Source organism: Eucyclogobius newberryi, unplaced genomic scaffold, assembly GCF_026437365.1.
Source record: "Eucyclogobius newberryi isolate DKJ021-1_F unplaced genomic scaffold, fEucNew1.0.hap1 SCAF_17, whole genome shotgun sequence".
Lineage (NCBI taxonomy): Eukaryota > Metazoa > Chordata > Actinopteri > Gobiiformes > Gobiidae > Eucyclogobius > Eucyclogobius newberryi.
The window spans coordinates 5,152,347-5,165,773 of NW_027315801.1; the positions used below are offsets into that span (position 1 = coordinate 5,152,347).

A 13,427-nucleotide genomic window follows, 5' to 3' on the forward strand; every position below is an offset into this window, starting at 1 on the left:
AACAACAACAACAACAACAACAAAAAACAAAAACAATACATTAAAAAATTAAATCTGTATCTTGCCATTTCGTGGTGACTCTCAAGGGGAAACTTATTTTCTTTTTTATTTCAGAGAGAATGTCATTTTCAAGTGATTTCCAAAAAGTTCCCGTGCCAATAGTTTTTTTTAATTAGCCCCTTTTCATCATTCCAATTACGCTTAGTTTAGACTATGGACAATAAAGGGGCTACACTACATTTCTTTAGTATTTCTAGTTATAATTTTCAGCAATAGGTGGCTAAGTGTCAATTTTGGGTCCTATTATGTTGGTAATATCACACAAAAATCACTCAGTGTCTGTGGAGGAAGCGAAGGTAGTTGTCAATGAAGTGTCTGATCTTTTCTCTGACCATGAAGAAGCTGACACACGGTTACTGTTGCATGCAAGTCATGTTGCCAGGGACAACTCAACTGTAGTTATCAAAAGTCCTGACACGGATGTTTTGTTTTTTGATCTTGCTCTGGCAGCAGCTCATGAAATCCCAACTGCTGACTTGCTCTTCCTCACTGGTTCTGGAGCTAACCATCCAATCATTTGTATCTCCAACACCACTTCCAGCACTCCTTCCACACATTCACTGGCTGTGACTCAGTGAGTGCTTTCAAAGGAAAGGGCAAAGTAAAACCTCTTGATTTACTCCATAAGTCAGATGAATTGGGATATTTCAGAATCTGTTCTGCCAACCACTGAGAGATTGGTTGGTGCAATGTATGGCCAGAAGGAATGTTCAGAGGTGAATATTGCCAGGTACAATTTGTTTCGGTTAACATGTAGATCTGATTCTGAGTTACTGCCACTCAACCAGGATTGTCTGCTGCACCATGTGAAAAGGGCCAACTACCAAGCAGCCATCCATCGTAGGTCCCTTCTGCCGTACATCAATGCTCCATCTCCAGATGGTCATTGGTTGGAAGATTGAGGCTCTTGTCTTTGACTGGTTGTCAGGTGATCCTGCTCCACCTAGTGTACTGAAAAGGCTGTACAGGTGTAAGGCTGCAAGGGTGCATGCTCTTGCAGCAAAATTAATTTGCCATGCACTGACGTGTGCAGATGTCCAACTGAGATCTGTATGAATAGGAATTCAGGTGGGTGGGGTGTCCTTGCCCCAAGTGGAGGAGTTCAAGTATCTCGGGATCTTGTTCACGAGTGAGGGAATGATGGAGCGTGAGATCGACAGGCGGATCGGTGCAGCAGCTGCAGTGATGCAGTCGCTGCATCGGACCGTTGTGGTGAAGAAGGAGCTGAGTCGAAAGGCAAAGCTCTCGATTTACCGGTCAATCTATGTTCCTGACCTCACCTATGGTCATGAGCTTTGGGTAGTGACCGAAAGGACAAGATCGCTGATATAAGCGGTCGAAATGAGTCTCCTCCGCCGGGTGGCTGGGCGCTCCCTTAGAGATAGGGTGAGGAGCTCAGCCACACGGGGGGAGCTCAGAGTAGAGCCGCTGCTCCTCCAGCATCTGTTCCGGATGCCTCCCTGGGGAGGTGTTCTGGGCATGTCCCACCGGGAAGAGGCCCCGGGGAAGACCCAGGACACGCTGGAGGGACTATGTCTCTCGGCTGGCCTGGGAACACCTCGGGATCCTCCCGGAGGAGTTGGAGGAAGTGTCTGGGGAGGAGGAAGTCTGGGAGTCCCTGCTCAGACTGCTGCCCCCGCGACCCGGCCCCGGATAAGCGGAAGAAGATGGATGGAAATCAGAAAGTGAAAGAGAATTTGGTTTTGAATCTGACTCTGATTCAGATGATGATGAATGAAGACGTGGTCAAAAGCAGATATTATTGTGATTTATGGTACATTTGTAGTCAGATATTACGTAATAATTTACATATTATTATGATAATTATATTATGATACATCTCTCTATCCCTTCACTGCTATTTTAAGAGGTAAATAAAGTGTTTTCTCTGCATTCTAAATCACTCTTTGTATTTTCGTATCCCATCGGTATGTTGCTAATTAACAGCTTATTACTAATTAAGGAGCAACTGTTTTTATGGGAACTTTGCATTTTCTAATAGTCCTGACCACTACAGATTTAAATCTAGTGGCCCCCTGAAAGTCACCACGAACTCAAAAACTATGACCTATAATGTTTAGATAGTCAAAAAATGAATTTCTTTGTGTAAATTCTGCATAATTGACTGGAATGAGTGTCCCTTGTGTCATGTCACTTCCTGTCATTTTCTACAGATTTTTCAACGTTTTCTCCACAAATACCTGCTCGATTGGTGTAAAACTATCATTTATATGTACGACAGGTATAAATACACCAAATAAAGTCAAAATTAGAAAAACGTAAAAACCTGTCATGGGCCCTTTAAGCTGCTCGCTGCACTTTCTGTATTTTAGTCTATAACTCTTGGATTTGACTAGAATACTATGATTGTTGTCAAAACAAACATGTGATTTATTTACAGATTTATGCTTATTTATTCTATTTTAACCTCTCAATGTGATTAAAAGCTCCTCCTTCTTTACCAGGTCCAATAACGTCATTTTTTAACTATTTTAATTCATAATATTGTGAGAAAACCCAAAGTCTGTACCAAAATCGTTTCAAAACTATCTAAACCTGGCGCACACGCCATTGACGTCACTGAAACATCTCTATTTGAATAAAAGCAGCAAGAAACGACACGATAAATGGCCCTCTTAAGGCGGACGGCGGAGAGGTTCAGGGGAAAGCTTCACATGAGCGATATCCTAATGAAAGCTTATCCCGAGCGTCTGCCTCCCACACACCAACACGCAAGGAATGTGGAATAAGTCTTGTTCTGGGGGGGTGGGACATTTGGAAAGAGGGAAACGTGATTGATTTGGCGTGAAGACGGATCGCTTTCCACCTTAACGCGAGCCAGTGTCTGTGTGCGGCGCGTTTAACGAAGGAAATTAACTGTTAAAATGTCTCATGTGTCTTTTTCAGCTCACTCGAAATGATCGTGGGATTGGAAAGTAACAGCAAGATATTCACCGTGAGTGTCCAGGGGCTGCTGGAGCTTCAGGTGAGGGATGGGCGTGGCTTGTGTTATGATTATTGTGAGGAGGGGAGAAAAAAAACAATAAAAAAAAAAAAAAAATCCAACTTTTCCCCCAATTTTTTTCCAATTTTTAATTTATTTTTTCTATTTATTTTTTCAAATGTTTCCAAATGTTTTTATTTTTTTCCAAATTTTCAAAATGTTTTCACAAATTTTCACGATTATTGCTGAAATCTCTAGCTTTATGAACGACAAAATAAGGTAAATCCGACAAAAACAGACGGATAGAAAAGTACCTTATATCTACATGTATTTTCTTTAACTATAAATTGAATTAACAGCACTTCATTTTGCTTCTAAAATGGTCACGTTTATTATTTTTTGGTTCTTACGATTACACTGTAGTGTAAAAATACACGATTTTTAATTAACTAATAAGACATTCAATTATATCAACTCTCTTCAGATCAACTTTTGCATCTTTGAACATTTGTGTATCTCGGATTGTTCCCTCACAAATAGTGCAGGTTATAAACAAACATGCACAATTTAAAATTAAAGTCTATGAAAGTTCTGTTCTAATCAAGTCTTTGTTTGGTGGTGTAGAACCTGTGATAAATATTTAGAAATTTAGAAAAAAGTAGTAGTAATAGAGTTGAAAATGACAGGAAGCAGTGCTGCGTTCTAAAACAGAATCCCTCCGTGATGTCATCAGTGTGCGACACAGAGACAGTTTACACTGACACACTTTTCTGACAGTTCAAACCGTCGTTGGACAAAATAAAAGTGTTTTATGGTATTATTGTGTGTCAGATTACAACTGTTGTGACATTAATGTGTTTGTTTACAGTCTGGTTGCTAGGTAACCACTGTGGAATTACCTCTACCTATGTCATATTTGATCGCATGTCCAACCAGGAAGTACAATTATAAACTTTACAACAAATGGTTCAAACTGGGGACAAATATGCAAAATGTTAAGTCAAATCTGAAATATATTGTGTTGTTTAAACCGTTTATTTATTGACTCGTTGTAACTTGGCTCCTCCAGTCATTTGAACTTTGACCCTTCAGTTAACAGGCTGTGGTGCAGTAGATTAAACATAAAAAAACGACAGTTATTAACTAAATCTGACAAATTTGCCACCAAAAAAATTTAAACAAAGGGCACAAAGAGCTGCTGGATCACAATGACTGACGTTTGGTGTTTTTAGTATCAAACATCAGCCTCAAAGTGCACACAGCAGGTTTTCAGGTTTCTCTAATTATTCAATGCTTTTGTGGAAAATACCTGAGGTTTGAGGAGAGAAAAAAAAGAAAAAAAAACATCCAAAATACAGGAACCAAAAAAAGAAACAATAAAAGTACAAAAAAACACACACAAAAACAAGGAAGTAAAAAAACACACACAAAAAATCCATCCAAAATGCAGTAAAAAGAAAAGTACAAGTAAAATAAAAAACACAAAAAAACAAACAAGAAACAAGAAAAGTAAAAAAAAAAGAAAATTACAAAAAAAAGACGTCTAAAATGCAAGAAAAAATGTACGCATGTTTTTAGCAGTTTAAACTTTATTTTAACACAATAACGGTGTTGTCTGTTTGCATTATAGTCTGATCATAACTGTTGTTTTTGTTTACAGTGTGATCACTTATGCAACCAGGAAGTAGAATTAGTACAACTTTAATAAAAAAAATTTAGAATTAGATTAGAAAACTGGTCAAACCTGTGTCAACTTAGTGTTTTAGTGACATTATAACCGTCATATGCACTTTAAGATTGTTGTGCCCTTGAACAACACACTTCACTCTGCTCCTCGTACGGGCGATATCGTGATAAAGAAACCGAATCGTGATCTTATTCCTGTGACAATTTTCGATTTTAGATAAACAAAATTGACATATTGTGTGCCCGTTTTTTTCCCTGTCAATGTCCAGGCTCGCCAAAGACGTCTCATACGGCGACGCTATTTTTCACGAGGCCCTAACTTTATATGGCTGATTCTTATGACAAGCTGAAGCCTTATGGGATTTGCATCAATGGATGTCTAGATGGATGTGTGGATCTAGGAGCGAAAGCAGTAACCTCACGTCTTCCTTCCTGACGCGGATACCATGCTCCAAATACTTAGCATACATCCACCGATAACCATTGAGTCTCCCCGGCCCTTCCAATTGATTAAGTATGAAGCTAACAACAAGCTCGACGTTAGCATACTGACGACGATAGAGTCCATGCGTTTGTAATATTCTCATCAAATGACTTTTGCTCAAAATATTACCATCCAAAGCAAGTGTGGCCAATATATCGTCGTAGCTCATCCCCAGCATAAAATAATGTTTGATTTTGGAGTCACGGTCCATTGTGTCCTGCATTCTGGTATCTTTTATGCTTTTTCACACACTTCCTGTATATACTATTAAAGAGCGCCACCAAGAGGTCACCTGCCATACATAAATGATCACATGATTTAAACATTAAATACAAAATAAATGTTTTTTGTTTTTTTTAATTATCACGTTCCCACAAGATAATCATCACGTTCCCCAAGATATAATAAAAAAAAAAAAAAAAAATATATATATATATATATATATATATATATATATATATATATATATATATATATATCCATCCATAGTCTCTCCAGCGTGTCCTGGGTCTTCCCCGGGGCCTCTTCCCGGTGGGACATGCCTGAAACACCTCCCGAGGGAGGCGCCCAGGAGGCATCCGAAACAGATGCCCGAGCCACCTCAGCTGGCTCCTCTCGACGTGGAGGAGCAGCGGCTCTACTCCGAGCTCCCCCCGTGTGGCCGAGCTCCTCACCTTATCTCTAAGGGAGCGCCCAGCCACACGGCGGAGGAAACTCATTTTGACCGCTTGTCGTGATCTTGTTCTTTCGGTCACTACCCAAAGCTCATGACCATAGGTGAGGTCAGAACGTAGACCGACCGGTAAATAGAGAGCTTTGCCTTTCGGCTCAGCTCCCTCTTTACCACAACGGTCCGATGCAGCGACTGCATCACTGCAGCCGCTGCACCGATCCGCCTGTCGATCTCACGCTCCATCCTTCCCTCACTCGTGAACAAGACCCCGAGATACTTGAACTCCTCCACTTGGGGCAAGGACACCCCACCCACCTGGAGAGGGCAAGCCACCTTTTTCCGGTCGAGAACCATGGCCTCGGATTTGGAGGTGCTGATTCTCATCCCAGCCGCTTCACACTCGGCTGCAAACCGTCCCAGTGCATGTTGCAGGTCCGGGTTTGATGGAGCCATCAGGACAACATCGTCTGCAAACAGCAGAGATGAGATCCTGTGGTCCCCAAACCGGACCCCCTCCGACCCCTGACTGCGCCTAGAAATTCTGTCCATAAAAATTATGAACAGAACCGGTGACACAGGGCAGCCCTGGCGGAGTCCAACATGCACTGGGAACAGGTCTGACTTACTGCCGGCAATGCGAACACAGCTCCTGCTCCGGTCATACAGGGACCGGACAGCCCTGAGCAAAGGGCCCCGGACCCCGTACTCCCGGAGCACCCCCCAAAGGACACCCCGAGGGACACGGTCGAAAGCCTTCTCCAGATCCACAAAACACATATGGACAGGTTGGGCAAACTCCCATGAACCCTCGAGCACCCGATGGAGGGTATAGAGCTGGTCCAGTGTTCCACGACCGGGACAAAAACCACTCTGCTCCTCCTGAATCCGAGGTTCGACTATCGGTCGGATTCTCCTCTCCAGTACCTTGGAATAGACCTTACCCGGGAGGCTGAGGAGTGTGATCCCTCTGTAGTTGGAACACACCCTCCGGTCCCCCTTCTTGAACAGAGGGACCACCACCCCGGTCTGCCAGTCCAGAGGCACGGTCCCCGAACGCCACGCGATGTTGCAGAGACGTGTCAACCAAGACAGTCCTACAACATCCAGATACTTTAGGTACTCAGGGCGGATCTCATCCACCCCCGGAGCCCTGCCACCGAGGAGTTTGCGAACAACCTCAGTGACTTCAGCTTGGGTGATGGATGAGCCAGCCTCCGAGTCCCCGGTCTCCACTTCCTCTTCGGAAGACGTGACTGAGGGATTAAGGAGATCCTCAAAGTATTCCTTCCACCGTCCGACGACATCCCCAGTTGAGGTCAGCAGGCCTCCACCCGCACCGTAAACGGTGTTGGTGAGACACTGCTTCCCCCTCCTGAGGCGCCGGACGGTTTGCCAGAATTTCTTTGGTGCCGACCGATAGTCCTCCTCCATGGCCTCCCCGAACTCCTCCCAGGCCCGGGTTTTTGCCTCTGCGACAGCACGAGCTGCGGCTCGCTTGGCCTGCCGATACCCGTCGATGACCTCCGGAGACCTACAAGCCAGAGTGGCCTGATAGGCCTCCTTCTTCAGTCTGACGGCATCCCTTACTTCCGGTGTCCACCACCGGGTTCGGGGGTTGCCGCCACGACAGGCACCGGAGACCTTGCGACCACAGCTCCGAGCAGCCGCATCAACAATGGAGGCGGAGAACATGGTCCACTCGGACTCAATGTCCCCAGCCTCCCCCGGGACATGGGAGAAGCTCTCCCGGAGGTGCGAGTTGAATACCCTACTGACAGAGGGCTCCACTAGACGTTCCCAACAGACCCTCACAATGCGCTTGGGTCTGCCAAGTCTGTCCGGCTTCCTCCTCCGCCAGCGGATCCAACTCACCACCAGGTGGTGATCGGTTGACAACTCTGCCCCTCTCTTCACCCGAGTGTCCAAGACACGCGGCCGGAGGTCTGATGACACGACAACAAAGTCGATCATTGACCTCCGGCCTAGGGTGTCCTGGTGCCATGTGCACTGATGGACACCCTTGTGCTTGAACATGGTGTTCGTTATGGACAATCCGTGGCTAGCACAGAAGTCCAATAACTGAACACCGCTCGGGTTCAGATCGGGGAAGCCGTTCTTCCCGATCACCCCTCTCCAGGTGTCACTGTCATTGCCCACGTGGGCGTTGAAGTCCCCCAGTAGAACAACGGAGTCCCCGGTCGGTGCACTGTCCAGTACCCCTCCCAAGGACTCCAAGAAGGCCGGGTACTCTGCACTGCTGTTCGGCCCGTAGGCCGCCACAACAGTGAGAGACCTGTCCCCCACCCGAAGGCGGAGGGACGCGACCCTCTCGTTCACCGGGGTAAACTCCAACACGTGGCGGCTGAGCTGAGGGGCTATCAGCAAGCCCACACCAGCCCGCCGCCTCTCCCCGCGGGCAACACCAGAGAAGTGGAGCGTCCAGCCCCTCTTGAGGAGATGGGTTCCAGAGCCCAAACTGCGCGTGGAGGTGAGGCCGACCATATCTAGTCGGTATCGCTTAACCTCCCGCACAAGCTCAGACTCTTTCCCCCCCAGCGAGGTGACATTCCATGTCCCCAGAGTTAGTCTCTGTGTCTGGAGATCTGGTCGCCGAGGCCCCTGCCGTCGACTGCCGCCCAGATCTCTCTGCACCGGCCCCTTATGGATCCTCCTGCGGGTGGTGGGCCCACGGGAGGGCGGCCCCACGTCGCTCTTTCGGGCTGTGCCCGGCCGGGCCCCGTGGGGTAAGACCCGGCCACCAGGCGCTCGCCATGGAGCACCCATCCCAGGCCTGGCTCCAGGATGGGGCCCCGGTGACGCCGATCCGGGCGACGTAAACGGCCTTGTTCGTGTCGTCGTCATAAGAGGCTTCTGAACCGATCTTTGTCTGACCCGTCACCTAGGACCTGTTTGCCTTGGGAGACCCTACCAGGGGCATGAAGCCCCCGACAACATAGCTCCCGGGATCATTCGGGCACTCAAACCCCTTCACCACGTTAAGGTGTCGGTTCAAGGAGAGAAAATATATATATATATATATATATATATATATATATATATATATATATTTTTTTTTTTTTTTTTTTAAATAAAACTTTTTTTTTGGGGGGGGAAAATATAATATTTCGCTGATGTCACTTGCGGGGCTTCGTACCCTCGGCATGTATCGTGATGGTGATATACATTTGTTTTGCCTTATCGCCCTCTAACGTCCCACAAACTGACCCGTGCCTTTTGTCCCCTCAGACTGGACAGTACACCTCCATATTCGTGGACAACGCGGCCGGCGCCTCCGTCACGATACAGAGCGGCTCCGACTTCATGGGCGTGCTGCTGGGAGTATAGCCGCTGCGGGGCTGTTTTTCGAAGGGGCGGGGCGGGGGGGGGGGGGATTTTAACCATTTGCCGTAGGACTTCGCACCGGGCGGGACATTCGAGTGACAAAAGACAATACAACGGACTCGCGGACATTGTGAACGCGGCACTGCGGCTTCTTCTTCTCCGGACACGTGTGTTTTGCTGCGCTGTCGTGACGCTGTTGAAGGCCGTGGGGGAGCGCCACACGTGTCTGTATTTTGAAGGTTTTTTTTGCAACTCTAAAGACTGAAAAAACACAGCGTCGGGTATTGTATGTTCGAGACACTGGACCATGAACGCGCGCTCGTAAAAAGGCCGAATGTCCCCGTCCCACAGTTTTTCGCATCATATTCAACGGAAGCGTCTGTTACTGTCCCGTACATGTTTATCTGAATGTATATGTCCAAAACATACAGAGGTATGTCAGCTGCATCTAAAGTGTTATTCAGTATTTATGTCGAGATGTAAAATATATAATTACTGATGATTTACACTCTATGAATGTTTAAACCACAGATAAAATAAAAGTATATTTAGTCATTCGTTTGTGCTTGATTTGGAACGGCCACGCCCACTTTTTGACCTTTTCTCACCTGGATGTTGAACCATGACAGAGAAACAAGTGTCGGTGATGGACGGCAGTTGTTTCCCAGTGGTTCTCCAAACAAAATTACTTTTAAAATGCATTTCTATCTTTATAAATGTATTTTCAAGCATAATCGAGGCATTTCCTGAACTAGAAGAAATAAATGTTCGATATTTGGCCTTTAACTGAAGAAAATAAACACTACTGCGTTTATTCAAGTGCATTCTGGGATCGGTCAAAGCGATGTAATTGGAGTTGTACATGATCCAAAAATGCATCGAATACTTTTTCCCACTGGTGCTGCAGAAATACACTCTTTGCGTGTTTTCTCTCTGTGGGTTTCTTCTGGAAGTACGAAAGGTTATGTCAGGATATTCAAGAGCAAATGTCTAGAAACACGTAAAGAAGCTGCTATAACCCCTGCAAATCGGCAAAACGTCGAGACACGATCATCTTCAGTCAAGCGCTCAAGACTACTAGGACACATACATGACATTGGTATGTTTTATGACAAAACAAAAGCAGCAGGGGGCGCATGACTGGAATAAAATGATTAAAATCGTTGGGGCCCTTTTGAGTACAAATATCTTTCACACAAAGCTAAAAACAACAGTCGCTGGCTTTGTGAAGGCAAATGCTTGAATTGGGTGAAGGTGCGTGAACTTTAAAAACACAGAAGAGCCCTGCGTGGAGAGGAAGGGCTTCACCTCATGACATCAGCAAGTGGAACAGAGCATTTTGAGAAGAAAATGAACCGCGTTAAAGATTAAAACACGTCTCTAGATAATATTCAGGAAGTCCGTTTACCTCGGGCCCTTTAAGGACTTCAGTGGGTGGTCTCGGCTGTGGCGCCCAATAAGACGTCGTTCCCACCTTCTTACATCACATTCTTGTCTCGTCAGTAAAATTGGCTCGTTAACCTCGCGGTCCGTGACATGACGCTTCTTCTCATGCCGAGGATCTTCCACAGAACGAGCTCGGGACCACGTTTTTCGACAGCACGCATCTCGTCCCGCCCCGCGAACACAAACACGGCCCTGTTACTTCGGCATAAATGACCGCACTTTTCAGGCGGCGGTTACGCGGCTTTCGCGTTTCCCGTGGCAAAACTTTTCACCTGTCAGAACCTTTCACATGTCAGAACTTTTCACGTGTCAGAACCTTTCACATGTCAGAACTTTTCCCGTGGCAGAACCTTTCAGGTGGCAGAACCTTTCCCGTGGCAGAACCTTTCACATGGCAGAACCTTTCACGCGGCAGTCGCCCCTGCTGTCTCCGGGCGGGAAACAGGCCTTGCAGCATTCGCCGACATCGACCTGAAGACAACTTGTAACCCTGGCTCTTTTTTAATATTTGTCAATGTGATAATTGTTGTATGTGATTAAACTTGTCTTAATTTGATAAAGAAAAAACACTTTTACACTGTATTTTCTCAAGCGAGCTGCAGGGGGAGCTCTATCGACAAAGTTACATCTGCTTTAAAGGGACGCGATGTAACGTTTCTGGCAGAGAGACTTGTCAGAAAATTGTGAGTTCTTGTCCAGCTCACGCTGATCTGTTTGCGATCATGTGATACGGGCCAATCACATGACATCAGGGGCGGGGCTTGAGGCGAGGCGATTGAACTTGCTCCTCTCGCGGTTAAAGAACTTCAGCGGCTGCAGAATCCGATCGTTATTGTTGCAATTCCATTGCTGACTCTTGTGGACGACCAGGTAAACGAGGCTGTCAAGGCCGATCACGATGCCACGCCCCTGACGGTAAAGCCAGCCAGTCGCTCGTCTTCACCTTAGAGTCTTGGAGGAACACGCTTGTATCTAAAATGTATCTCGACACGCGGTAAGTGATCGATTTGGCTCCAAAACCTGCTAATTCATGCTACAAAAACGACAACAGCCATTCCCTGACACGTGACCTTGTCCGTACAATCTGATTTGACACATGGGACATTAGCTTTAGCATTAGCATTCGGGACAACGAGCGCTTTGGACACGTCATGTTGAGTCGTTGCTGCGATTGGACTTTCCAGATTCATTGACGTGTCGATCTTAGTGTCCCTCTCCACTCTGGCTTGTCTCCATGGCAACAGATAAGTCAATGCCATACCGTGGAACCTTCCGGCGCAAAGCATTAAAGCGAGTTTGAGCCCCTAAACCAGAAAAGTTACAAAAGCGCGCCTCTGTAAAATAATTTGTAAAAAACGTGACTTTGTGTGATGTGACTTTCTTTGTGTACTTTTTTACTTCTACTGTTGTACTTTGCGTAATACTATCCTTTCCTAGGTGGCGCTGGTACCTGAGCACGACTTCTACTCACCTCTGCCTGTTTAATGACAGCTATGCGGACAAGTTAAAACCCATTTGCCGCGATGAAACGGGGGATTCTTCCACAACCGTTGCGCCACCGCGTTCTGACAGGAATTTCCCATTGCCCCATTATCAGCATCAGACAGGCTGAGTGATCGCAATTACATGCACCCGGACGCTAAGAGCTTCTGCCTCTCCTGCCTTTCCTCCCGCCAAGTGGTGCCGCTCATGAATGGGCCCCATTGTGCGCCGGGGCCCCCGTCTGCCTGTAAACCAACTTCTCTGTTGTTATAGCGCTAATGATACCTTAATTATGAGATTCTTTGAGTGCGGGGACGGGCTTATTGGCTGACAGGTTTGAGCAAAGGAGACGCTGAATTAAAAAGGCGACGGGGGGGAGGGGTTAAGGGTTGTTTAATGGCAATAACAAATCATCGCGTTTGTGTTTCTAAATTATTCAGGAGGGAAAATTGCGATTGTGCTTGAAAGACGTTCTGCGAAATTCTTCTTTCTACGTCATATTGTTTATTCCTCATCAGAAACAACATGAAATAAACAACGCACTGCAACATGACTGTTTTTGACATTATTGACATCCCTCTTGCTTTCAGAACTATGTGTTTGGGCCTCGAAACTCCTGCCGTGGACACAATACATGGATACCTTTAGATTGTACTTGTGGCAGCAGGAAAAAACGCCATCACAAAGAAATGGACGACACGAACTTCATCGACGATCGAGGACTGGACTGACATCGGGACAGACATCAGACAAATTGAATAATAAAACATATCATTTTGGACTAAAATTTGGAAATTGACAAATTCGACAGAGTAAATGAGACTTTTTTTTCTCATTCAAATGTGTCATGATTTTATTGGCGTTTATGTTTTGTTGATGTGTTATTATTTTATTCACGCTCTCTGGTCATTTTGTGTGGTTTTGTTCTGTCTGTTTATTGAAATTTTAATTTTAGGCAATGTTAAAGGTGGTATGGACAATTTTTTTCAGCAAATTTTTTATCATATTTCCTCGTGGCGTGGATAAATCATTTGTCCTGCCACGTATCAATCATAAACCGCACCTACCGTTCACCTGCAGCCGCGTCAGGTTCGTCCCCACGTTTCCGCGTGCCTAAGCGCATAGATCTATCATAATATAGTTCCCTCAGTGTACGGGACAAAATGAAGACGGAGAAAGACAGTTTGAGCTGACGCAGAAGTGGACAGAAATCTACGGGAGACGAGAGATGCGATGTGCTCCGTCGCGCTAATAAACAAACGCACGTGAGTGTTGTATCAGTCCGCACGGGGGAGTGGCATGCGCACTTC

General features: G+C 46.0%; 1 protein-coding gene and 1 long non-coding RNA gene across 2 annotated transcripts in view; one reads left to right on the top strand and one right to left on the bottom strand.

The window, feature by feature from the left end:
* Nucleotides 1-9,744, top strand: part of c1qtnf12 (C1q and TNF related 12) — a 45,326-nt gene extending 35,582 nt beyond the window's left edge. Inside the window, exons 7-8 of the mRNA XM_072448829.1 lie at nucleotides 2,968-3,046; nucleotides 9,094-9,744. Coding sequence (XP_072304930.1) covers nucleotides 2,968-3,046; nucleotides 9,094-9,192 — 178 coding nt within the window. The 3' untranslated portion in view covers nucleotides 9,193-9,744. The remainder of the gene's footprint in view (nucleotides 1-2,967; nucleotides 3,047-9,093) is intronic.
* Nucleotides 1-13,427, bottom strand: part of LOC140362679 (uncharacterized) — a 414,634-nt gene that overhangs the window by 150,032 nt on the left and 251,175 nt on the right. The window lies entirely within an intron of this gene.